At 37.4% G+C, this 26,435-nt stretch overlaps 1 protein-coding gene and 1 long non-coding RNA gene across 5 annotated transcripts in view; one reads left to right on the plus strand and one right to left on the minus strand.

Moving 5' to 3' along the window:
- The window catches only part of LOC105425344 (Limpet), an 84,561-nt gene that overhangs the window by 47,517 nt on the left and 10,609 nt on the right, over positions 1-26,435 (plus strand). The window contains exons 1-3 of one of the 4 annotated variants that reach the window (XM_011636072.3): positions 9,561-11,285; positions 19,758-19,958; positions 21,075-21,249. In XM_011636072.3, the coding sequence (XP_011634374.2) occupies positions 9,576-11,285; positions 19,758-19,958; positions 21,075-21,249 (2,086 nt within the window). In that variant the 5' untranslated portion in view covers positions 9,561-9,575. Of the gene's footprint in view, positions 1-9,560; positions 11,286-16,481; positions 16,943-19,757; positions 19,959-21,074; positions 21,250-25,079; positions 25,733-26,435 lie in introns of those variants that run through there. The other 3 variants (XM_011636078.3, XM_011636079.3, XM_025217824.2) reach the window with 3 other exon arrangements.
- The window catches only part of LOC105425346 (uncharacterized), a 40,282-nt gene that overhangs the window by 6,809 nt on the left and 7,038 nt on the right, over positions 1-26,435 (minus strand). Inside the window, exon 2 of the long non-coding RNA XR_016140893.1 lies at positions 20,416-20,585. This is a non-coding gene — a long non-coding RNA (uncharacterized LOC105425346). The remainder of the gene's footprint in view (positions 1-20,415; positions 20,586-26,435) is intronic.

A 26,435-nucleotide genomic window follows, 5' to 3' on the forward strand; every position in this document is an offset into this window, starting at 1 on the left:
GCTCGGTCGAGCGTCCCGGCGATTTGATTTTCAATGAGCACATCTTCTCTAAACTCCAACCGGTTCTCCACGAAAGACGCGCGTCTTCTTTTTCAATACAAGAGTGTATGTAAGAAGTAAATTGATTGGCATGCGTGTTTGAATTTTACAATATATCTACGCAATATTTTTTTAGCGCGAGCTCTCCAATTATCTGCGCTTTCTAGCGCGTTACAACACACAAGCGATTCCGCTCATCGCGATTTATTTGTATATATTGCATATTGCGAAATGCTACGTGAAATGGCGCAATGTAGGAATAAGAGGGATACGATAGCCCTCTCTTAAAATATCTGAAGAATAATATTAAATGTCGCGCGATTGCATGCCGTTGTTGTCTCGCTTGTTGCGCAGAAACTGGGCCACTTTCGGCTTTATTTAGATGAACGAAAATAGAGATCGAGTAGGACAGCGGAGGAACATCATAGTTGGTCATTTCGTCACTTTCGGAACTGCGCAATGCAAATTATACTGCGACAACATGAACTGCCGATTTGTGCGCCAAGATTCTCAGTTTTCCATTGTGATCCATCAAACCAGTTGGCGGATCGTAATAATTTACACGAAATATTATGATCAAGAAAATCATAATAATACATATCTCGATTAAGCGAAAAGAAAAAGTAAAAATCTTAAAAAATTATCATAAATGAGTTTACTGGTAATTATATTGTTATTTAATTACTACGTTCGCTTAAAAATAATAAAATAAAAATTCTTGAAGATTCTTTTCGGAGATTTTCTCAGGATCTTTATGATTTTTTTTAACCAATCTGAAATAATTTTCATTAAATTGCAATGTCCATGTATTAATAATTGGAATTTGAAACGATGAAAAATTAAAGATTTCTGAGATTCTCCAGGAATAAAATTATTGATACTTTATTCTCAAATCTGTTAGGAATTATTACGAATTTATTCTAGATTAATCCATAGAGTCAAAATTTAATGTGATATCGCTGTAATTTACGTAATGTAGTTTTATATAATTCGTGTTATATAACGTAAAGTTTTTCGAGATTGCGGAATTCATGTACGAGATATGAAAAGCGTCAGCTGTTTCATCAAGAAACGTTGCCTGAGGTTGGTTTTAATCCAACCGGAAACCTCGCCTAATCTATTTTGACTCCTTGTCGAAGCTCCCACCACGGTGAGGATCCAGAGACTGACCCGTTCGGGTCTTTTATTAGAGCCAGTCAGAGAGTTTCAGGAAGGGAACGAAAGACGACGAAAGCGCGCGAATAAATCGACGCAATATCCCTATCGCGATAATCTTTAGGATTCGTATATCTTTTTATCCATACATAAAAGATATCTATACCTTTCTTTCTTATTAAACGATTAACGAATAATAATAAAAAAAAAAAAAAAAAAAAAAAGAAAGAGAAAGTGACCGCGCCTTTCCCCGATACGAAATACCCGTCGTGACGACCACGGCCTGCGGTCACTCGAGAAAGGTGGTTTTGGATTTCGGTAAGTGAAGTGCGCCAGCGCGTAGTCAGACACGGTTGCGCGATAATCGCTCGAGGAAAAGTGTTTACGGGTCGGCTGCCAAGACGTCCGCAACCGCGAATGATCGGAAAGAAAAGTCGTCGCGTAAAAGTCACGCGGGATGGTAAGGACCTGGTGAAAATGACCCACTCGTTAATCGACTTATGTCTGTATATTTGATAATAAAGTACGCAAACACCACCCCAGAACAAGGTACACATTTCTTTCCCCCTACTCGCACCCGCGCGTACACCTCGCGAAATTACGACGTGCCTGAGGATACAAGACAGCTTACACAAAGACAATTCACCGCCACATATTTACAACGTCGCGACGACATAAATTAAAGATCCCTTCGTTGTTGTACGTAATAATGTGTTAATGATAGAGAATAGAGTGACAACATTGATTGGAATTAAAATTTTTTTTTTTTTTTTTATGTATTTTAGTAACGCGATTTTATTTGAAATTTCGTGCAGTGTAGAGATAATTTACATTGACGCAATTTGCGATTTACAATATAAACCGCGCAGAATCCGAATTGTGTAAGCAGAGGTTTCTCGATTTTTGTTGGGCGAGATACTCGAGAGATACGAGAAATTTTTTGGCACGATTGCTGAAGCTTTCTGTCGAGACTTTGCGGATGTTCTGAGCTTCGAACAAGCAAGTAGCGAGCTTTATACGAAATCATGGCGTAACAATGACGCAACGTGTCGTAATACCGTCGCCGTAAAATTCTGGCACATTGTCTATTTCAGGCGAGCAGCGTTTTTACGACATGCAATGCCGCATAAAAATCGATACATGAATTTACAACCGTTTCGTAGATTACAACTTTTTATTAACATTGATATTATATTGTGTTTTTGATACAACAAATTTAACAACGAATTTTAGTTAGATAATGAAATATTAATATTTTATTTCTTTATTAAATTTTTGCTTTTGAAGCCGTAAATAAATAAATATTTAACAATTAGATGTAGATAAAAATATCTTGTGCTAATTATATTTATTGATTTTCACGAATAAATTATAGATTTTTATGTATTTGCAGTATAAAAATTTTTCACAAATTGGGTAAAATTATATACTGACTTTGATACGCGATAGATTCGTTTGCCAATCCCAAAATAATTTCAGGTGAAGTAATGTGATGTGTAAAATATTTGAATTGTTGTCATGTTTCAAGTAAATTGATTGCAACAGTGGTTCAAAGTCGCAAAATTACAGGGACACTCGTGCTAAAATGATTTATGAGCTGTCACTTCTTAAGTCCACTAATTTATTGTTAGCAAACGCAACTGAACATGTAACGGAAACAACGCAAACCAGTAAATATGCTATTTTGTCTATAGCGCCAGTTTTACAAGGCTGAGTTTTGCTTTTAGATGTGAATCATTACGATTTGATCTCGGTTAAAGCTTTTAGTAGCAAGAGATTATTAGCTTTGTCATAAAAGCTTGATGCCAACTCGAACAGCTAAAAATATATCTATGAATATGCTCATTTATGTTAATTATAACTCATTCATACTATTGTAGTAACACAGTCCAACCCTTGGAAAATTATTTATTAGTGTCGAGCAATACACATTCGAGATTTAATTTGTTTTTAAAATATTTATTTATATATATATATAATATTTATTAATGTTTTGGCAGATAGTAAACTACTAAATAATACGATATAAATAACGCTACTATTTCGACGTAATAGCCAATGTTTCGCTGATGAATGAGATGTTTAACGAAAATAATTAGAATGTCAGTGACATCTTTGTTACGTGATGGCAAGGGGTTGCGCGCTTCTCGAACGCCAGACATTCTAGCTAGGTCTTTGCACTTGACCATTTCCTGGTTGCCAGAGCTAAATTTCATCGACCAGATCGAGTCACTATTAAATACTTCCGACATCTCGTTTAATCGAAATAAATAGTTTTGAGCTCAAGAAGTATTTCCAAGTCAAGATTTATTATCGAATTTACGTGGATGTTTATTTTAAAGCTTGAAAATACATTTCGTTATTAAATTACACTCATTGCAAGTAAAAATTAATTCATTTTATCAAAATAAATAAATGATTAAGGAATTGAGATATTTGATCAAGGAATTTCGTGACTAAAACAAAAAATGTTTCAAATTGCTTCGCAAGGAAATTCCTTCGGAGGAATTATGTGATAGCATAACGAATTGTACGCTCCGATAATAAATATCTCGCGACAAAAACGAGTTCGTATGGATATACGACGTAATTTGGGTCACGCGCTACTAACGTACATTAAAGTTAAGATAAAAGAAACGGTAGAGAGCAAAGAGAACGGGACAGATAGAGAAGGAGACAGAGAGAGAGAGAGAGAGAGAGAGAGAGAGAGAGAGAGAGAGAGAGAGAGAGAGAGAGAGAGAGAGAGAGAGAGAGAGAGAGAGAGAGAGAGAGAGAGAGAGAGAGAGAGAGAGAGAGAGAGAGAGAGAGAGAGAGAGAGAGAGAGAGAGAGAGAGAGAGAGAGAGAGAGAGAGAGAGAGAGAGAGAGAGAGAGAGAGAGAGAGAGAGAGAGAGGGAGAGAAAAAGAGAGAGAGAGAGGAGCGTATTAACAGCTCTGCGAATCATGAAACGAGATCACGGCCGATTCAATAGCTACACCTGACGCCAAGTGGAGGGTCCTCGCGGTCCTAAGGGAGTAATCCCGGTGCGTGACACCGAACCAGACGAAGTTCCGTCGGTTTAATCTAATTCGGTCGGCTCGCGAACGAGTTGCGGGGGCTTTTCAGATCCGGTGGCACGCTTTTCTCCGACCGTGGCCACGCCGCTCGTCGTTCGATCATCGACCGAAATAGCATTGGCATTGTTCCGTTTCCCTCAAGAAGAACCGGCTCTCTCGGGTGCGGGCAAGGAGGTCGACTAATTTCGACCTCCGCCGCCGCCACCGTCGCCGATAGGATACGATGTCGCGAGCACGCGTTTCTCCTACACCGGGATTACACGCCAATCGCATCTCTTTCGTGAGAGTCGAAGTGTTTGACGTTGTTTTTTTCTTTTACGATTCATCGATTAGCCATTACCCGCGAACGGCACGCACACATGGGAAGACTTGTTCCGAGTCGGTTCCTTGGCTTTTACGGGCAGAGTCAAGGTCCTCCACTCGGCGAGTCCAATTTGCTTTTCGACAAGGTGTAGTCCGATTGTATGCTCAATGCTTTAGCAGTTCGTTATTGAATATCATGACGCTACTTATAACATCAAATTGATATCTCTCTTATTATTTATTTCTCTTTTATGCCACCGGTTTTTTATACGCGCTGTTATTTTTTCTTCATATATTTTTATTGAATATCTTTACGACTCTCGGAAAACTTGGAGTGTTATATCAGTATTATTATTATTATTATTTCTCAATAAAACCAAGATTATTAAAGATAAACATGCGATCCAATGGTAATTCACGCAACGATTAATAATAGCATTTATTATTAATAAAGTAAAATGTCAAAAATATCAAGTATAATCAATAAAGATTATAAAATAAGATACTCATCCGAGAATCAATTTCAAAGTTGCCGGTAAGCATTTAAAAATTTTTTAACTCGCGTGTGATTGTGTAGAATAGATAGTTCGATAAATCTAAGAGAAATATTAAAAATAAAAATGTACAATTTGCGGCATAAGAGGAAGATGATCTTTCAACGTGTTGCATTTATACCGTAATCGCATAGAGAATAATAAGGAGGTGAGGCGTTATCCTCTCATCATTCTTTCACAATGTGGATCTCTCACCGAGCAAAAGATCTCTCGGATCTTAATTGTAATTGTGTGCTAATGGACGTTCAACACGTTGGATAATCTGACGGGTAAATTCGCGAAGCGAGACGTCGCGAGACACAGCGCCGATTTATTTTGGTTTGCATCTCGATACGCTGTCGACGTACACGTTTATTTTCGGCGCCAGTCGGGGAAGTGGTCCGGACCGGTGGATTGCGCAGCCGATGCTCCATCACCCACTCGTGTCTCGCGTGTTTTGCGATTCTTCATTCTCCGATTCCATTTCACGTCTTCGAGGAATTTTAATGGAGCATATCGAACACTTCCGATGAGAAAAAATTCAATAAGACGCAAGAACATTAAATTTTGAAGCAGAGATATCATATTTTCAAAAAAACTGAGAAATTAATTAAAATAACTTAAAGGGACTATAATGCAACCATTGCTAGACATTGAACAGCATTTTATTTTTTTATTAAATAATTTTAAAATTCGTCTTGTAATTTTCGCAAATTCAGCTCTTCGCAATCACGATTGTTTTTTTTTTTTACGGGAAAAGCCATAATTTCTTGAATTAATTTAGAAAGAATAGAAAAAAAGGGTTTCGTATTGGATATTTATTATCTCAGTACTTATCTTAACGCGTTTAAAAGAAAATGCTTTTCAACACGTTATCTTAAAGTCTCTCGGTATTTACAGATAATTTATATCGCATAAAATTGCACCAAGAAATGATGAATCATATCCTACGTGAGACAAATGATAGTGACATTTGAATTAACGTGAAATTTATGCATTTTTAATAAAACAAAGAGAAGATTAAGATTATCTTAATCTTTGCAATCGTTGCAAAAGAGTATCGGCATTACTTAAATCTCAATTCTTGCATCACGAGCCTTATTCGAAAGCGGAATAATTATAATAATTTATCGCATAGAGATTTTAACGCAGATAAATCTTTCAGTTCTCTGTTACTATTTTTTTATAATTAACATCGACATTATTAAATCTCTGATATGTAATGAATTGCAAAAAACATTTAATGTTTTCATGTTATATCTTATTGAGAAGAAATTTAATTTTTCTTCTATTCGCGATATTATATAAAAATTTATTTTTATTATAAGATTGAAAGATCAAAAATTTGCTTTTCATTATACATTAATACACTTTCTCATCGATTCTCAAATATCTTTATAGATTCTTAAAAAATCCTTAAATCCCGTGATGTCTAAATGATTATTTGTGAATAAAGCATGAGTGTTGACAGAATGTTGACATATTTAACTCGTACGACCTTATCGTCAATGAGACAATGCGTGTTGACCGTTTAGCACGCGCTCTCTCGTTGTATCTGTATTTTTGTCACATTGTTATCTTGTTTGCCCGCTCGCCTCGCGACTGGGACGCGATAAATCGGCGGACGATCGCGGGGGAGGTGTCGTCGCTTCCGTGAAATCCGACTTCTCCGGATCCCGCGGATCCCGATCAAGTTGCATCGGGCGGAATATGGATCATCGAGGGGTTCGATAAGGGGTTCGATCGCTCCGCCGGAGGCCGTCGCACCGATATCTCCTCGTTGGAGGCGCGCCAGAGCGATGTACCGCGCGCAAAACATGCGGTATCGGGGTATCGTGAATCCTGACGTTGAATCCGCATAAACCGATGAGGTAATCGAAATAAAATCTATCGGGTGAACGCCAGAAATTCACACTCCGACTTTTGGGCGACCGCGGCGGACCGCGCGCGCGTAAACACCAGGCGGCGTTAAATGCCACGCGCGAGAATCCTCGAGTATGTGGCGAGCGAGTGTATCCGGCGAATCGTACACAGAGCCAATTTAGAATTGCAACTTCGAATTATTCTCGATCCAGCTAACAGTCCCGCGAAATTTAGCTTTATCCGAGTGGAAGCTCGTATCTCTCTTTCACTCGCTCCGACAAGTCTAGTGTAGAGTCTTTTTAATTGAATAACTTGTACTTTACTCCCAACTATATTTTACTCGGCTTGAAAGAAAAGGGGGAAAAATATTGCGATTAATAAAAGTATGAAAGGACGGTTTTATTGAATGATTATCATCAATGATAGAACGATGATAAAGAATTATTATCATCTATGCTATAAAATTTAAAATTAACTATGCAATCATCACGGAGTTACACTCTTACACTTTACGTCCCATTAATATTGCAATAGTTTAATGAAATTTTAATCTTAATCTTACTTTATGATATACAGAAACTCACAGCTGAAAATTTATAATTAAACTCAATCGACGGGAGCGAAGTCTGACTATCAGACAAATCAGAGTCGAAATGAAATGAATCGGATAATCATCAGTGGCTAACTGCCAAATTAATGTACTATGTATATACGGTGATTATCAAAACTTAAATATTCTGTTTACCTCTCCGAAATACGTCAGATCTACGCTTCTGGCAGCCATGCGGATTACTGGCGTCATCATATGATCGAAATATTCAGGTCATTCCGACGAACGAGAGTCGCATTCGATGCGCTCGCACTCGAACGTCGAAGTTTGCTTTTTCCTCGTGAACAAGGCGCGATTATCGAATACGATCGGACACGATCGATGGTCGACGGTATTGGCAACCGGCAGTGGCGACTGCGGACCGACGTCGCTAATTACTATCCGCGCCGATCGATCGCGCCGCCGTTTATCGGCATCGCCATTAGGGACACAGGGACTTCGCGTCCAGGGACATTCAGGCTAACTTTAGCCTTTAGCCGGGCCCCGCGCATCGTGCCCGACGTCTCGCGACGTCGACGCCGACGTCGACGTCGGCACGTCGAGACATAACGAGCCGACGGCCACCAACCTGGCCAGCCGCTTTTGCTTGCGCAAAATAAAGCAGTGTTCTGGCCGCCATCCGGCTGCATGGATAAGCCGATAATCGCGTGATCGGGCATGATCCTCGCGTTCGGATAGCCACTCATCATTTGTCTCGATATCGAGGACTGAAAGGGAGAGAAAGAGAGAAAAGGGAGAGAAAGAGGGAGAGGCGTCGCAGCACGCCTTCATCAACGCGTGGAGAACGTGTCTCGGTGGTGGACTACAGTGACGCGTGGGTGGTCCGACCCCCCTCTCAGGATCACGTAATCGTCGTCTGTCTTCCCGGTGACGTCATCGACACCAAGAATTACTACCGTGCTTACGAGAGACCGGTGCTCGTGCCGCTTGGGATCACGAGGTTGTCTCGCACGAGAGGTCGGATACTCCAATTCGGACGATGCTTTCAGGAAGGAGCGCTGGAATGCCGATGAGTCTCTGGAAGGATGCAAAGAAATATCCTAGAGAACGTTACCTAAAGTGGATTTCCTCGCGAATATTTCTCTCTATTTAAACGCGACTGTGAGGAATCTCACGTAATCTCAAAGTTGTCTCACGTCGAAGTTCTCGTTGGATATTCTCTCGGGAAGACATTGACATCGAACATCGAGAATACTCCCAGGAATTCCTGGAAATTCTGAATGAATTCAAAGCAGAAGATAAGTATCGCAATTTGGCTTTTTGCGTTTACATGACGTCTGCCAAATTATTCCTGCATCGATCGGAATACAGAACTACGTTTGTGAGATTATTAATTTCGATTATTCTCGAAAGGGAAGACTCGAACGGAACAATTGATAAGAGATTGATAATGAGAAATGTACGTGTCCGAATTACCGATCACGTGAAAATCGAATTTAGAAGAATTTAGGCGTATAACTCCGAAGATATACACAATTGTCAACAAATTTTCTCTCTCTTTTTCTTTTTTTCCGCAGTATCGATTATCAATCATCAATTTCCATTGGGAAATGGGAAAAAATTAACGAATTGTGTATCGACGATCTTCATCAATCGATGAAAAAAATCTTTCGATTATCATTTTACAAATTTTGCTTTAAAAATCCGTTTGTTGTATCAAAATCTTTCGAAGTTGGATTTTAATGACGTCAATGAAGTTAATATTAGCAGCGAAGCGATATTACTTGATGAAAAATGAAGAATTAGATCATCATCCGAAATGTTGCCAGAACGTAATTATTTATAGCTAATTGAGAGCTATCCATTCATTTGAATTATGCAACGAGATATATATCGATAATAAGTAATCAGTAATCAGTATAAATAAAAATTTTAATAATTGATATAATTCCTTTAAAAAAATATTTGAAATGTTTTTAAACATTTGTCTGTTTAATAAACTTATAAAATCAAAGATGAATCCAAATTTAAATAAACATTCGAATATTTCGAATGATTTTCAATAATTAATTTGAAAATGGGTTTGTTGCTATCGGTGTTGGTCGGCTGTGTCGGCGTCCTAGAGCTGCTGGCATGCCTGCGACACGCATCCAACAGCGTAGTGATCAGCATCAATCCGCCAACACCATGCCTATCATATCATGAGCCGTCTAACAATGACATTTTGAGCATCCACGATTCGCTCTGCAGTTTTAGTCACTCGTCCGACGTGAGGCTTCCTCGCGACGCCAGGCACAAGCTCGAAAACTTGCACGAGTACAGTCTGAGAGTGCGAAGTGAACTTCGATCTTTGGACAAGAACTTTGACGGTCGAAGCACGCTATCGGAATGCAGCACGAGATATTTGCTTGGCGGTTCCAGACCAGACTCGAGGCTCAGTCCGGACTCGAGATTTAGCCCAGATTTTAGTTATGTTGTGCAAGAAGACGAAGAAACGTGGATTGTTCACGCTGATCGACATTACAACGACAACGACGACGACGACGACGACGACGACGATGAATATCTCAAAACGAAAAGATTCTTGGAGAAAATCAATACTGAAATCAGGGAAAGCTTACAAGAAGTCGCACAATCGCTGGCTCCGCCGGAAACGAAAAAGTATGTCAGGATACCGACGCCGATCCCATATGCCCGCGATGAAGAAAAAATATCCGCTTCTTCAAGTGAAGTGGATACGTCTTTCGATAAGGACTCGGGCAACGAAGCGCCCACCATGAAATTCTTGGATGGTTTTCCAATCATCAAGAGGTACAAAGATTCGCAGTCGGCTTCGTCGGTCGATGAATCTGATCACGAGGAAAGAAAAATCGCGCGACGAGCACTCAAGAAATCTTCCTCGAAATCTCCAGATTTGTCGAAAAAATCGAAGACTGTCGACATCCCCAAAAACACGAAGACGCTCTCTAACGATCTTACGAAAATTGAGTCGGCTGCCCGTGCAACTGTCGAGAAATATGAGACAGAAAAAACTTTCGTCAGTCAAAGAAAACCGAAGACCGGCAAATCCTCCACGACGATTCTGAGAAAACCCACCAAATTGAAGTCCAGGAACGCGGAGGTTAGTAAGTCAGCGGAGAATTTGAGCGCGAAGAAGACGAAGAAAAATCGCGATCCGGAGCGTCGCAAGTCTGACATATCCGTGCAGACAGTTCGTGATTTATTGAGGGACATGTCAACAAACACTTCTCCGACTAATAGCCCATCGTTGTCCAGATCGGAGAGTAAGAAGAGTGTCTCGGTAGAGGTACAGACTGTATTGGAAGATATATTGCAGGATGACGAAGTCCTGGACGAACTGGATAGCAGTATTGTCGGACTCTCCGAAAGTAAAAGGGATTTGTCCTCCCGAGGCAGTTCTGCCAGAAAATCCTTTAAAAACAAAAGATTTCGGTCCAATTCCAGAGATCAATCAGACAGTCAGGATAAACAAATTTACGCGGTGACCAATGCCATCGCCTCTGTAGAAAGATCGCGGAGAGACAAGACGAAAATGTTGAAAGTGTCCAGGTTTGAAGACGCCAGTGAGGAAGACTACGAAACAATCAGGGATGTTATTTTCGACAATTCGAAGGAATCGAATGGGTGGAAGAGGAGGGAGGACTCGAGATCGAAGTCATCGCTCGAAGAAGACGACGATATATTCGTGGATGCGGAGGATGTGAGTTCCGGAAGACCACCTATACAGTACACGACACCCGACACCGATCCGTATAAAGCATTCTGGGTAATGACTTGACAAATGAAGCTTGCGTTTTATAATTGCATAAATCTTTAGTTTGAAAGATTTCTATAATTTTTTTATAGAATCTTCGAAGATACTATAAAAAAATAGATATTGTAAGGAAAAATAGATAAGTTTCAATAGACATCTATGTAATAATATCTATTTAGACTATTTTATTATTTTTTAATTATTGACTATTGACTACTTTATTATGAAAATATTATAAAAATTAATTTGAATATCTGTAATTAATTTCTTTATATTTTAAAGATAAGAAAGAATTGATTCTTCAAATATTGTTTTCTAGATAATCTGTATCTTTTTTTTTTTTAATAAATTAAACTTTTCAAAACTTAATAAAAGATAGTAATAAATTGAAAACTTATTTTACATGATTAAAAATTTAATTATATAGATGTAAAAGAAATAATAAATATTTTGATTAAAAAAATTGTAATTTCAGAAAATTACTTCCTAAAAATCATTATTTTTATTATGTTTTTATATTAAGTCTTTTAAATCAATTGGACACGTGCAATTATAAATATTGCGGCTTCTTTAAAATACTACAATCCAGAATGATGGTCCTTCTTATAGCTCATAGTTAATCTTGAAATATAATAATAATATACATGAAAATATTCAATAATTCACTGCAATAAATTCACTGCAAACGATGATACAAAAATCATTTGCTTACATTTTATTTTTTCTGTCTTAAGTTCTTAAAGATATTGCAATCTGACACCGAGAATGTGGAAGATTTCCGAGCAATTAGATTGACTTCTGGCAGTCATCCAAAATTGCAACGTATTTCAAGTGACGGATAATCACAGCAATTTTACGCAATTAAACTTACGCAATTAAACCATCTTCTTCTTCTTTTGAGAGTCTTTGCTGATTCTGCGCATCATTTTTTAACATCAATCTTCTTATGACTTTATCCGGTTTTTTCAAATTTTATCATGTTTTCCATCCTTTCCCTCTCCCTTTTAAAGTTCAATTACAATTGTATAGAAGATAAGATATAAGAAATCTATATGATTACTCTTGTAATTAAATATAAATGACAAATTTTTTAGCAAAGTCAAATAAAATATCCTCAAAAAATAAATCATGATCAAAATCTTTTATAAATTTGATGTCAAATAGAAACCTAAAATAATCAAAAATAAAATAATTATGAAACGATTTCAAAACATTTCATTTGTCTATTGAATTAAAATGATTATTTAACGAAACTACCATTTACATTTGTCATAAAAAAATTAAGTACACAATCTTCTTCATTTCTGACGTCACAATTGATGGCTGATGGTTAGCTATTGTTAATTCAATCATAATCTATACAAATTGAGTTAAAAAAGCAAGGATTTACTAAACTATTTATTCGTTACAATTACAACTATTTATTTGTTATACAATTAAAACTCGTATAACTACGAGTAGACTTCGTGAGGAATGGAGTCTTTTAATACTCAACTTATTTGAAACTTTGGCGACTAAAAATAATCGCCGTTAATCGTTGGTTTTCTTTATTCCGCATGGTCCAACGTATCAATAAACATTATTCGACAAGGCAAGTTGGATGAACCGAGTAGTTTGCTTACTTTATTTTTCATTCTATCGTGAGGAAAATCTCCCTCATGTTCAGATGTATTCAATCGTATCGCATGGAACCTCACAGAAGTCGCTTCCGATCTTGCGCAATACTTGTTCCCAAAATATTTCGAATATTTGGCTACGCAAACCAACCATTCGTTACTAAAGGATCCCACGCACTTCTTGTCAGACATATTCGCCCACTTTTGTGAACTTACTAATCAATTGGCATCAATTTTGTGAACTTAGTAATCAATTGGCATGAAATATATAGAAATCTAACTAATCGCTGAATGTAATTAAAATGATTATTACATTAAATATTCTAGTAATAATAATTATGAAGATAAATATTTCATTTCTTTTAGATTACATAATTATAACATGAATTTCAAATAGGTAAAATATTTGAAGAATCCCACTTCTGTAAAATAATAATTAAATGTAAATTCATGTAAAATAATAATTAAATCTGATAGCAGAGCCAATTAAATAGTTAGTTATTTCGATACCAACACTGAATCATTCTGTCTAAGAAATCGAGAAACCAAATAGTATTAACGACAGGTGGATGCATCCCTCAAAATTAAAAATCATACTCGTGACGTATCACAAAACCATTCAGTAGAGTTGGGTTTCTATGAACGATTGGTGCTAGAAATCCATTAATACTATTCATTTTGTTTCGTATCGATGGTTTCTCGGGCATGCGAGGGATGGGATTTCGCAATCAAACACTTTTACATCGGAACAGTACGCAAACGCCATAACAAAACGTACTTGATATTTGCGCGGAGCTCTCGTCGGTGCCACGGCGTTTATTGGTGCCGTGTGCCTCTCGCGTGGGGTTTCCCAAAATATCAATCTCATACCCGTCTGCAAATAATATACGTATACATCGCGCGCGCACATCTAGCACGACATTTACACGACGACGAGACTCACCGTCGACGCCGAAATTCATCAGATGCCTCATTTTTTTCTTTTGCATAAAGCGTCGCCCGAATATTTTTAATCCGCCGTCTTCCGGTCCTCGTAATATTATATTACCGACTGGTAATATTCTTCACTCTAAACCCGTGACATTATCGATATTATCTATTATTTATTATGATCGTTGTTTACAATAACGATAAATTGACATAAGCCTATTTTATGATTATTTGAATTATATAAGATAAAATTGCGTTTATTGCAGTAATTATTTTGAATCTGGTTTTATATATAGATAAGATTAAAACAAATGTAATGGACTACAAAATATAATCGCTGATCTCTCTCTTTATATAAATAAATATAAAAACAAGCGCGATATCTGTAATCACAAAAGTATTGAAATATCATTGATCAATCTATGAGATTATCTTATAAAGATTATTTTTTATATGTTATATTGGTAACATCTTACGAGTCAAAACGATATAGTTTCTAAAAGAAAAATTAAGAAACACTGATGTTCTTTCTTTTAAACAGTTTTAATCATAAAAAAAATAAATCTGGATTAAGAATGCCACTTTTAATGTATCTTTTTCTTTCAAAGTCTTTATATATACAAGAACATATATGTACAAGACAAGTACTTTATTACAAGACATATATTTTTTGGAGGGAGAGGAGGGAATTTATTACATACATCCTCATTACTCTCACAAATCGAGAACCGGCTAGTTCGCATTCCACGTCACGCGGATTAACGTTCGCGCGAGTTTTCTCGCGTAGGTGGCCGGGAGGATATTGGTGATGTGTGAAACATTCCGACCCAATTACTTCGCCGATTGCTCTCTCTATCTCTACTTTTCGTTCGAGTTCTATTTTTTTGCACTCCCACGCGCGCGGCCCGGAACCACCTGTTTGGCAGGGGATCAAGGCGCCACGGCGAGGCTTTTTTTTTTCGGTGGACTCGAGGGGAAAAAATCGACAGGGGATTCTGAGTCACGGGGTGCCGATCGCGCATTTTTATCGTCGGCTCGCGTAGCCTCGGCAATCCGATACTTTTCGAGAAACGACGCGCGAACGAATCCACCCAATAAGGGATGATCTCTCTATTCTCCGCCGCAGTATATATAAAACTAAAAAAGATAGATGTAATACTAAACGTCACGACAACGGCGTTACGACACGGCGCGTCACGTTGCAAAACAATCAAAAGTCGCGAACGGAACGTTCACGGTTGATCGTAAACGGTTTGGTTTATGATCGCTCGCCGTCACTCTTAAACAATATTTATACGGCGCTTTTATGAACTATCAGAGATTTGTTGTTGCCCGACGGCGAGCCCGCTACTTTTATTGTAATAATCCTTGTGAACAGAACGATTAATCATTTCTTTACGCTTTGTAAATGAAGCAGAACGAGAAGTGAGACATGCGCGACGTTTATGTTTCTTCGTGTTTCATTCTTTATAACCGATGTGTGACCTACTTGCGAAACATGTAACATAGAAATGTTAGATAATCATTTTTAAATAAATAATTATTTGTCATAAAAATTTGTAACAGGGTTTACTTTATTGCGAACTATATGAAAATTGTAAATGATATTCGAACAAGGAGAACGATTTTTATTCAGTAAAACCAATTGGGATTATGAATATTTAACTTTAAAATTCTACACTTTTAATAAATTATTTATAATTTTGATATGTTATAATTAATGTTTCTGCTCAAATATGGAAAACTGAAGAATAATCGTTTCTCGTTTTTGAAAATCCTAATAAAAGCGACATATTTGCAGTGACATATTCTTGATTGTCGCTTCGATTGAAGTCGATAATCATTTGTTATTATAAATTGCTAAAAGCGATTATTCAAACATGCATTTCGTTATGAAAAATAAATCGTCGCCGAGTATTTTCACGACTTCGTACGCGGTAGAAACGACGGTGACGGCGACTGCGATGGCGTCAGCGACGGCGACATCAACGATTTAACACGGAGGATAAAGCTGAAGAGAGATGAATTTAACGAAGCGTACACCCGCGTCGGAAGTTCTCCGTTCTTCTCCTGGTATCGAAAAATCCCAGGAGCTGCGCGAAGCAAAACCGTTCCTCCGGAATTCGCGTCGGACTACGTCGATCCCATTTCGTTTCTCCGCGTAAATCGACGATACAGGCCGCTCCATAAATATTCGTAAAAGAAGAACAACGAGGGAAAGAAGAGAAAGTGGGAGGAAGGGGCGGAGAGATGTCATCGAGAAGATCGGCGACTGTGGTATCCGAACTGGAAAATCATATAACAGGAGGGACGGGGAGAGCGGAAGGAAGCAGCTCGATGAAGCTCGAAGAAGCTCGAGGAAACAGACGGAGGAAGATAGAGGGGAGATGGAGAGAAAGAGTATACGGGCGTAACGTAGAAAAGTTGCACCCGGCACACTGCATCGAGAATTCAGGAGAAGGAGAGGCTACGCCAAAAGAGAGACGAAGGAGTAGAAGGGTGATGGAGAGAGGAGAGCGGTCGGATGGCAGCGAGGAGGGTGCGGAAGGACGAAGGGGGAAGGGTGGCGAAGGGGAGACAGGGAGGGGGGCGCGCGCGGCGCGTTTCTGGAGTCGTCGGGACGCCGAAAATAGCGTCCCGATATGATGACGCCCGGAGCGGACCGATCCTAGATTTCAGTCAGTTCGCAAGCTCGAAAGCCGCTGAGCAGTAGTAGCCCCGGATCCAGTAGTCTCGCTACTCCGATTTCTTTTTCCAAACTGACGAAAAACTCGCGGCCTCTCTCTCTCTCTCTCTCTCTCTCTCTCTCTCTCTCTCTCTTTCTCCCTCTCTCATTCTCCTCTCTTCTCGTGTCCTTCTCACCCTTTCGAGAGAGTCGCCCGAATACGACAGTCCGCAGTTGATTCTGTCGCCTAGGAGAGAGCGCATCGCGACGACAGAAGACGAAAGAGGATAGAACGCAGAGATGGCGGACGTAGACAGTGTAGTGTACACGACCACCGAGCGCAAGGTGCGCAAAGTGAAGAAGACGACCAAGCGCCGGGAGAGCCACGATCAGAACGCGTCGGAGGTCACGATCACCGAGGTCGACAGCACGCAGAACCACCACGCCGCCATCGAAGAGTATGTGCTGGCTGACGATACGATACGCGGCAGACCCGCACAGCCTCTATATCACTTCTTCTTCTTTCTTGCTCGTCTTAGCGGCGCTCTGTCATCGTCGTGATTATTGTCATGCTCGCGATTCGCATCACACACGGGAGCGAGATTCTGCAAGCGTCACTCCGGAAACTTTGAGCGCGCGCGCGCGCGCGCGCGCCCGACCGGAAATACCGTGACGATGGATAGTAGCGCAGGCAATGCGGACATTTAAGGATTCATTGCGCCAAGTTTAATGCTCAAGTGAATTTTTTTTTCTCTCTCTATCAAAATCATAAGATTGAAAGTTAAAAAGTAGTGAACTAAGATTACTTAACGAAAATTATTGATACAATCGGCCTAAGATAAAATGCTTCGAAAAAAATGCTCTGACATTCCCAATGTTATTCTGGACATTGTTTAAAATTTAACGTATTATTTAGAAAGTACTCGATGTAATTTTGATAGTTTCTATGTTCGATTTAAGAAAAATCTCTCAGAAAAATATGTCTCGTTGTATTTCCATCAATGCGAAAATCCAAGTTATTTCGGTTAATATTATTGTGGAATTTTTCTTCTGATAATTTATATAAATTAACGTAAACGATGTAAAAATTGAAATAAGCAGTGTGTCTTTGCGGGTTCATTCTCGTACCTGGAAGACGGCGGCACGTTTAAACTCAAACAGCCCTTTTTCGCTCTGTTCGCTCGAAGTCGGGCGATTCGGCCGAAAATATTCGCGAGTGAAGAAAGATTAACTTCGAGCATCGCGTTTCCATCTCGTCACGCGAAGACCGCGTATCTAAAACGATATCGCTCCTCGTGAATGATCCTCTTCGGATATCCCCTGACATTTCGTGACTGCGGACTACAATCCCACGACAGACGTACCTTGCCTTTCGAGGGCCAGAGTGACGCTTCAGGAACTCGAACCTTTCCAAAATTACTCGAGAAGAAGAGGGACGACTCTTCTTTCACAAGACCGCACAATTGTCTTATCAGTTTTTAAAGACTACTAGTTACAACGCCTTTCTTCCATTATAAAAACAATGCATTTTACTTTACTTCGTCAAGTTAATTGAAATGTTGAAAATAAGAAGAAAAAACTTTTTAAACCTGTTTTAAAAATAGTATTTACTACATTTACTTCTACAATACATATAAATCAGATGCGTATTATCTGTAATTTTAGAAATTATTGTTTTAGATCTTATCAGTATGTATCTTTTTTATTAACAAGAGCTTCATACATAAATCTCAGGAATAAAATGAACGAAGCAAAAATCAGTAAATATCACTCAAAAGATTACATAAAAATAAAGCAGAATGAGAAATTTCGAAAAATTTTACAATATTTTTTGTGGTTTATGTATCTCTTAGATATGCAGTTTGTTTTTGTAGAAAGGAAAATATAAAGTACAGTGTTTTTTAAGTATTTACGTATTATTAAAATGTTCTAACTTTTCTGCAGTTAAATGGCTCTTTAAAGACTGATAAAATATATAGAATGAAAGTTCTTAAGAAAGCAAAAAAGAACACTCGCTCGATTTACGCGATGGAAACGCTCAAGACAAGATTTGTACAGTCATACGCATGTCACGATAGATATGACTTTGTACAGAAATACTCAGCCAGCACATACAACAGCACTCATCCAAGGTACATATTACCAGCATGTATCAATGATTCTGCTCGCCATAATCGCGTATGGTACATGATCAAGAGAGATGATCGAAGAATTCTCGATGAGAAGAAAATAATATCTTGAAAAAAGCGTGCGATTTTCTTAACTGTCCACAGAATTGTTAAACCTTTTACATGATCCTTCATAAAACTGCGAAAAAAATTTAACTATCATAGATGATTTTGCTCTTGGTGTAATTAACCTTTCAAAAAAATTTAAAAGTGGATAGAAACCTCTGAAATATCAAAAATTTAATGATATAAATTTAAAGATATAAATGAGGAAAATAACTCATCAAATTTCACCGATAAGCTAACTTACAGCACACTTGCATCTTTTAAATTACATATATATGAATATTATAAAAATAAACTCATCATTAATTCCAGAATATAGATTTAATAAAATAGAATTTAAATTATATGTTTTTAATAATCACTACATCATAAATATAAAATTATTGATGCTCAAATTATGTCACAAATTACATTATATTACAAATTATATCACAATTTAACAACAAAATTAAAGTACCACTACGCAAACATTGAACAATATTCTATTAAAATGCTGCATTGCTGAACTAAAATGGGTCACATGAAATAAACAAATCAACGCAAACTATGTCATTGAAATATTTCATTCGTTACAAGTTTTATTTTTTCCATTTACCTATTCATATGTAATATAATCATAAAATAAAAATTATAAGGAGCTAAAAATTTTTATGATATTTTTATGAATATCCAAAAGTTTCAAAAATTTAGAAATGTTATTATCATCATTTTATTAATTTATTTATATAACATATATTTATTTAATGTTTATTTAATTAATCCGCTTTCAGTTTTATGAATGTATTTTATATTTATATTTTGAAATGATCCGATAAAGAAAATTTTATTAAAGGAAGACCATTTTGTTATTTTATTATATAAAATGTAAATTTTTGTATACAGCTCTTTATAATTTCCCAATTAAGAAACATTGTGCAAAGTTTGATTTAGAATTAGTTTAGATATAGAATCATACGATTAACTGAAAAACTAGCAAAAGCCAAGATTATTTCTTGTAAGTGTGTCACGAATTCTAAACTGGTTGGTATTCGGATTGCAGTTGATTTTCAGTGGCGAGTACACAAAGGCGATGAACAAGGATTGGCATAGCGGCCACTTCTGTTGCTGGCAGTGCGACGAATCCTTGACAGGACAGCGCTACGTTCTCAGAGACGAGCATCCTTACTGCATTAAGTGCTACGAAAGCGTTTTCGCCAATGGCTGCGAGGAATGCAACAAAATCATCGGCATCGACTCTAAGGTATTTTTCGCAAATAAAAAAAATATATGTGCAATTTGTTCAGACACACACACACACACACACACACACACACACACACACACACACACACACACACATATCTCCATTCATTAAAAGATTAAAACTCTTTTATCATCTGTAAATCTAGATAATCTCTCTATATCTTTTCTGATGGATTAATTTTAAAGATGAAAACCGTCATTTGATATTAAATAATCTAAATCATCAACGACTGATGACTTTAAAGTCATTGTCTATTATATGTGTAAAGATTATGTTAATAGAACCGCTCATAAAATCGTTCTTCTTAACTTGAATTTACACATTTTGATTCATACAACTCAAACGATAAATTACATCGCTGATCGCGTCGTATAGACTAAAGGCATAATTAACGACCGACAAATGATTACGAGACCAGGTGTCAATAGATGGAAAGGCATGGGCGTTGACTTACTCATTTCTAGAAATAGAAGCGATGATGCAGGTGCCGGCTATCTAAGTATCGGCTCGGAGCACTCGAAGCGATTTCCGTTCTCTCTCTCTCTCTCTCTCTCTCTCTCTCTCTCTCTCTCTCTCTCTCTCTTCCTGCACGCGGTCGCTTTTATTGCGATATTTCGTTCGCTCCTACGCATAAAAATCATCGACCTGTAATGGGAAAGTATGTGAAGACGTTATTTTCCTCGCGAACATCATCTCCGCGGAATTACGTAATTCACGTGATTAATGATTCCCGTGATCACAATATCCGCAACGGTTTCCAGAAATTATCTAGATGCAATACAATATTGCTAAAAAATAAAAGATTAAATTTTTCTGTAATACACAATTTAGTTATATTAAAATGCCGTTCGCGATCTCAAAGAAGAATTTGCAATTTTTCTCCTCTCAGAACTATATTATCATCAGAAACTATAGTATCCTCTCGGAACTATAAATATTAAGGAAAATATTTAAGTCTCTTATGAACTATTTTTGTATCGCTCATAAACAAGCCATTAATTTTTTCGACATTTCGAATATACTGTGAACAATCGTAACAGTTGCACAATAGGAGTTGCGTTTCCAATACAATTACAAAAAAAAAGAGCTAACACGATTCAATGTTGTTTTCAGGATCTGTCGTACAAGGATAAGCACTGGCATGAGGCCTGCTTCCTCTGCAACAGGTGCAGAGTATCCTTGGTGGACAAACAGTTCGGTAGCAAGTTGGACAAGATCTATTGCGGCAACTGCTACGATGCCCAATTCGCCAGCCGTTGCGATGGATGCGGCGAGATCTTCCGTGCTGGTACGTAACATTTTAATACCATATCCAATACTAAATTTTTCTTTAAAATAAAAAAGATTCTTAAAATGTCACGAGACTTCGAACTAGATGCTCTTTCGAGCGCAAATACGCTCACACGTTCATGATTTATTTATATCTGACGCGAATATTACGATTATGTCTGATTTATTTATATCTGACACGAATATTACGTTTATAGCTATTTATAATATATACGCGTGAGTAACGAGAAATGTCTAAGAATGTCGCTTTTATTTTATTGACTTTGTCAAACGATGCAGAAAGAATCATTGAAATTTCATGAAATTTTGAAAGCACTTAAATGTGCTATATATACAAAATTTGATTAAAATTGAAAGAAAAAAGGATTTTTTTTTATGTACCTATAGTTACTATAATCGTTTCTTTTCTCGCGTTTCGAACGAAAACTAGAAATGAGGAGTTAGAACGTAATGTTCCTGAAATTCATGTTCATGAAATTGGTTACGGGTTTTACGACGCCTTAATACATCCTACGTAATTTATTGCATCGTAAATTTTTCAATAAATTTATAAGACCGTTAGATTTTATGAATTGGATTATTATGAGATTGGAATTATGAGATTGGATAGATTTTCTAAAAATGATTAACGTATGTTTAAATATAAAAATACGAAGAGACAAATAAGCCGATGTGCAGTGTAATCGACGCAAGCGATAAACGTAAATGATAAACGTTTCGATTAACCGGCAATCTCTCTCCGGATGATCACATCAGCGATTACATCATGAAACGTAAACGAACATGAGAAGAGTATAATTTACGAAGCGAGAGAGACAAATACGGAGTAACAGTCATGGTGAACAATGAAAGGTCGAAGTCAGAAACAAATCTCCTAATGATTTCCACCTACAATCACGTTAACACCTGTTCTTGATCGATCGCTGGCGAATCGTTTCCCGACAGTGATTCATGGCGTCAGGTACGAATGCGAACGATCGAAAGAGAAAGAGAGAACCGATAGATCTTGCATTCGGCGTTTCTTATTAAGGTAACTGAGTCAAGGCTCCAGCTCCAGACACGAGCCAATTATTGTGAGCCATTTTGAAACTGATAGCATGTCATTTTACGTCTAATTCGCCAGCAGCTCTCTAATGGCATTGAATCGTTCTGCATAAATATCTTAATTAAATTGCATCCACCTTTCTCTCGTGCTCCGAGATCTTGTCCGATTTCCTGAAATGGCTCTTTTCATAGATTAGTTCCGAAGTCAACAGTCCTTTTATGCAAAATTTTTTTCTAACTACAATTACTATTATTGTCTATGAGAATAAGCGCTCTCATCGTCAAGAGTAGGCGATGAGAATATTTATTTCATGAACTTTATTTAGATAATTTTATTTTTTAATAATAATAATTTTATCTTCTAATTGTTTCTTACTTAAAAGTTTTTTTTTTTTTTTAATTACACCTATTCCTCAAAAAAGAAAAAAGGAGCCATAACAAGAGTCAGATTTTCTGAAAATTTTAATGTGGTTAAAAGATGTAGAGCATACTATATATGCGATATCGAGCTTCGCACTTTCTTTAATTTCTACAATGGAAAGCAATTTGTGCCGTAAATTAATGGAGTTCATCGAAAGCCGACCTTTCTGGTGCCAATGCGAAATCGAAACACGCACGTAAGTGGGTCAACCGTGAAGATTAGTGGTCAACCGTGACGATTGACCTTTTTCGAGATAATCCGACGAAGGAAACCGGTCGTTATCCGGGATGATAATCGCTATATCCACTTTGTTTCTTAAACTTCGCTTAAAGTACGCGCAACCTTCAGCCAGCAGATACCGCGAGACCGATGACCTATATTATAATACGGTTCATATTGTACACCGCGATCCATTCGAAAGATTACGAGATGTTTAAAAATTGCTACAAAGAGACACTCTCGGTTGAATAACGCAAATGTCGTTTTTACCCGAGATAGATATGACGTAATTTAAATATCTAAGCGTTCAAAGTAAGTGTTGACTTATGATCTTGATACTAATAAGATAAAAGAGAAATTCTCACCTTCTGAATAAATACAATTTAAATGTTTGAATATCCAAAAAAAAAAAAAGTGTAAAAAGCCAAAAGAGATGAGAGAAATATTTCTCTTTCTGAATTTGAATAGGAGACTTTAAATCTCGCCGAAATTAAAAACTTTGACAGATTTCTGGAAATCGTCGCGAACTAAAATTCTCATTGATGTATTATTAATTGTTGAAACTTGTGATTTGCGGCGTTCTAATAATGCGATAATCTTCGCATACACTTATCATCAGGATACAGCTCGCGCTGCTCCCACAGCAAAGTCGTCCGTTAGGAATAATTTGCGTGACACATTGCGGAAGGTCGGACAACGTGAGAGTTGGGACGATTTCCAATTTCGCTTCTGACAGATAAAAAGGATTAGCCGACGATCGGAGCCAATTGAGAGATTGTTGGCGCAAATGACTTGGTACCAGCATGTGTCCGTATACGGAACCCGACATTTCGTGAACTACGTATCAATCTCTAAAATCTCTAATAAATTTCGATTGGATTTCTGATATCGCAAACATGCAATCTGCCCGTCGGGAATTTTCCGTTTTCTCTATCTGTCTATTTCCATCGTGCTCTTCTTCGAAATGTCGATTGAGGAATAGATTGAAGACAGTTACTCGGGAACGCTTACGTGCGAAGTCACGAGGAGAAAATTTTCCAAACAACTAGCCAAAAGAAATTAATGATTAGATATAATCATTAATCATTTGATGTCTGCGGGAAGCACTCTTCATGATAAATCTTCAGGCTTTAATTTAACAAAATATAACAGTCCATGAATATTAACAATAAAAGACATCTATTTTCATATTAATGATGCGTACATTTCTATGTGCAAAATTTTATTTAAAAGGATGCTTTATTCTCTGAAACTACTTAAAAAATTGCTTTTAAGGAAAATATAAAATTTGCCAATGAGTTAGGCATCTTATGTGACGTCTTTCAATACAAATTTGATATTTATCATATCAAACCATCAGACTTTAATAGAATTATTATTATATAACATTTAAAAATGAATGAATGTTTCCTTAATAATAAATTACAATAGAGATCATTCACTATGTTTTTAACATTGAAAATTTAAAAAATTCTCTAACATATGTACCTTTATATTTAATCGTTTAAAATTTCAAAACTAGATTCATCTTTATATATGCGAAAAAGTTGATTTCTAATTAAACAAAAATCTAGAGTTAAAATTGAAATCGTGGCTCTGCGCAATTCTATATATAGTACAATATAGATAAAGTTCGCGTTAAGTAGATATAATTCCAATCCGCAGTTCCACGCAATATACGGAATCCTTGAAAAACTTGTAATGTGATTGCGATAGAAATATCCTAATCGAGAAGGAAGTGCGCAAGTCGCATTTGTTGAAAGATATTTAAATTATTTATGCATTCGAGCATAGCTTTGTGTATGTGTGAGACAGGTTACAGGCAGTGCGTTATAAAAATGTTACGTGGATTATTTAAATTCGTGTAATCTGAAAGACAGTGCCTTATGCAAATTTTTTTCCGGCTTAAAAGGCGAGAATTTGGCCAGAATCGAGGGTCTCCACAGTGCGTCTTTTGATCAGCACGCTTCTCGACCGAAATCTGGAGGTGCGTGTCCAGATATAATCCGTGGGTACCAACCAGGGATGGTAGAATGCCTCTCTCTATATAACAGCTAAGTTATCACACGGTAACACACGTTGCGCCTGCTCGCAACGGTGACTCCAGCGAGAACCGAAGAGCGGTCTGCCTTCAGTGGCTCGCAAGACCTCGGCCCAATCGCACGCTCGATTCTCCACGTTCGATCATTCGGCGCACCGGGTTACGGTTTTCTCTCTCCTTCCTTCCCACGCAATTTGTTTTTTGCACCTTTAATTAACTCGATCTTGCGGTTACTCATCGGACAAAAAGACAAATTAATCTTGTAGAGCGGAATAGAAATGACAATTTGAATAAATTAGTAAAAACAAGAAGTTTAATTTCAAACGTTTCAGTTAAAAATAATCATAATTAACTCACGACTGTCGTTTCGAGTTGTCATCAATCATGATCGCGGCTCAGCCCCAATCGCAGCCGTCGCAGAGCGCCGTGTAAAGAGGCGCGCGAAAGTTTTGTTTCGGAGAGTTTGCATCTCGCGTAAATTTCGCCGGTGAATGTACGCGTGTTTGTTTGCATAAACGTTTCAAGAGAAAGATTCAACTGTGAGGGGAAATATGGCCACCGACGCATTGAGCGAGCGGCTGTCAAGCAAGCTGCACCTGCAGACGAAGACCGTGGGCGAGGAGAGAATCAGGCGGGCGAAGGAGAAGGACGAGGATATCGCGATCTTCAGCATGTTCCCTATGGAGGGTGACCCTAAGTTCAGATGCTGCCTGGGCAAGGACTGCCTAGTTGGGGATCCCAAGAAAGCGGACCCAGGTGACGATCGCGATGATCGTTCGTCTTAGATCGTGTTAATATAAATTAGTATATTTATTAAAATTAATATGATAAAATATTAATTTATTTGGCTATTTGACAGACATTCTTACATTGAGTTTGTAATAAGGAAAAAATCAGGAAGGATTAAAATGATGATGATTAGAGATAATAATTTTTTTCTGATCAAAATGAAAAGCACTCGACAAAGTTGTTTCATTCTCAAGATAGCAACATGCTAAGTTTCTTAGGAATTTCATTTGAGTAACAAGAGTAGTTTTATATCATCGATGTTATTAAATGTGTTGCATGTAATTTCGTGTGACGCACTATCATAATGCAGTCACAAACTGATGCAAATATAAATGTTATCACACAAATATTAAAAAAAAAAAAACATTAAAGATACATATTTTACAGAACTATTAAATCGAAAGATATAATATGGATATAATCAGATACATTTGACAATATATGTCATCAGACATATCGAATTAAAATGGCACTTGTACACCATTAAAATTTTTTCCTTAATATATTGGATATAATATCCAATCAAGTAATCTTTTGTTCTTACATTGCGAAATAAATGTAAGACAGAAGCGATAAAGGTTCATTTACGAAATTCTCCTAAGAACAAGGAAACCAGCTGGTGGTGGCATCAGAAACCGGTCGAACGTAATGATACCACAACGTGGAGGAA

Source organism: Pogonomyrmex barbatus, unplaced genomic scaffold, assembly GCF_055798465.1.
Source record: "Pogonomyrmex barbatus isolate J1 unplaced genomic scaffold, ASM5579846v1 scaffold1, whole genome shotgun sequence".
NCBI lineage: Eukaryota > Metazoa > Arthropoda > Insecta > Hymenoptera > Formicidae > Pogonomyrmex > Pogonomyrmex barbatus.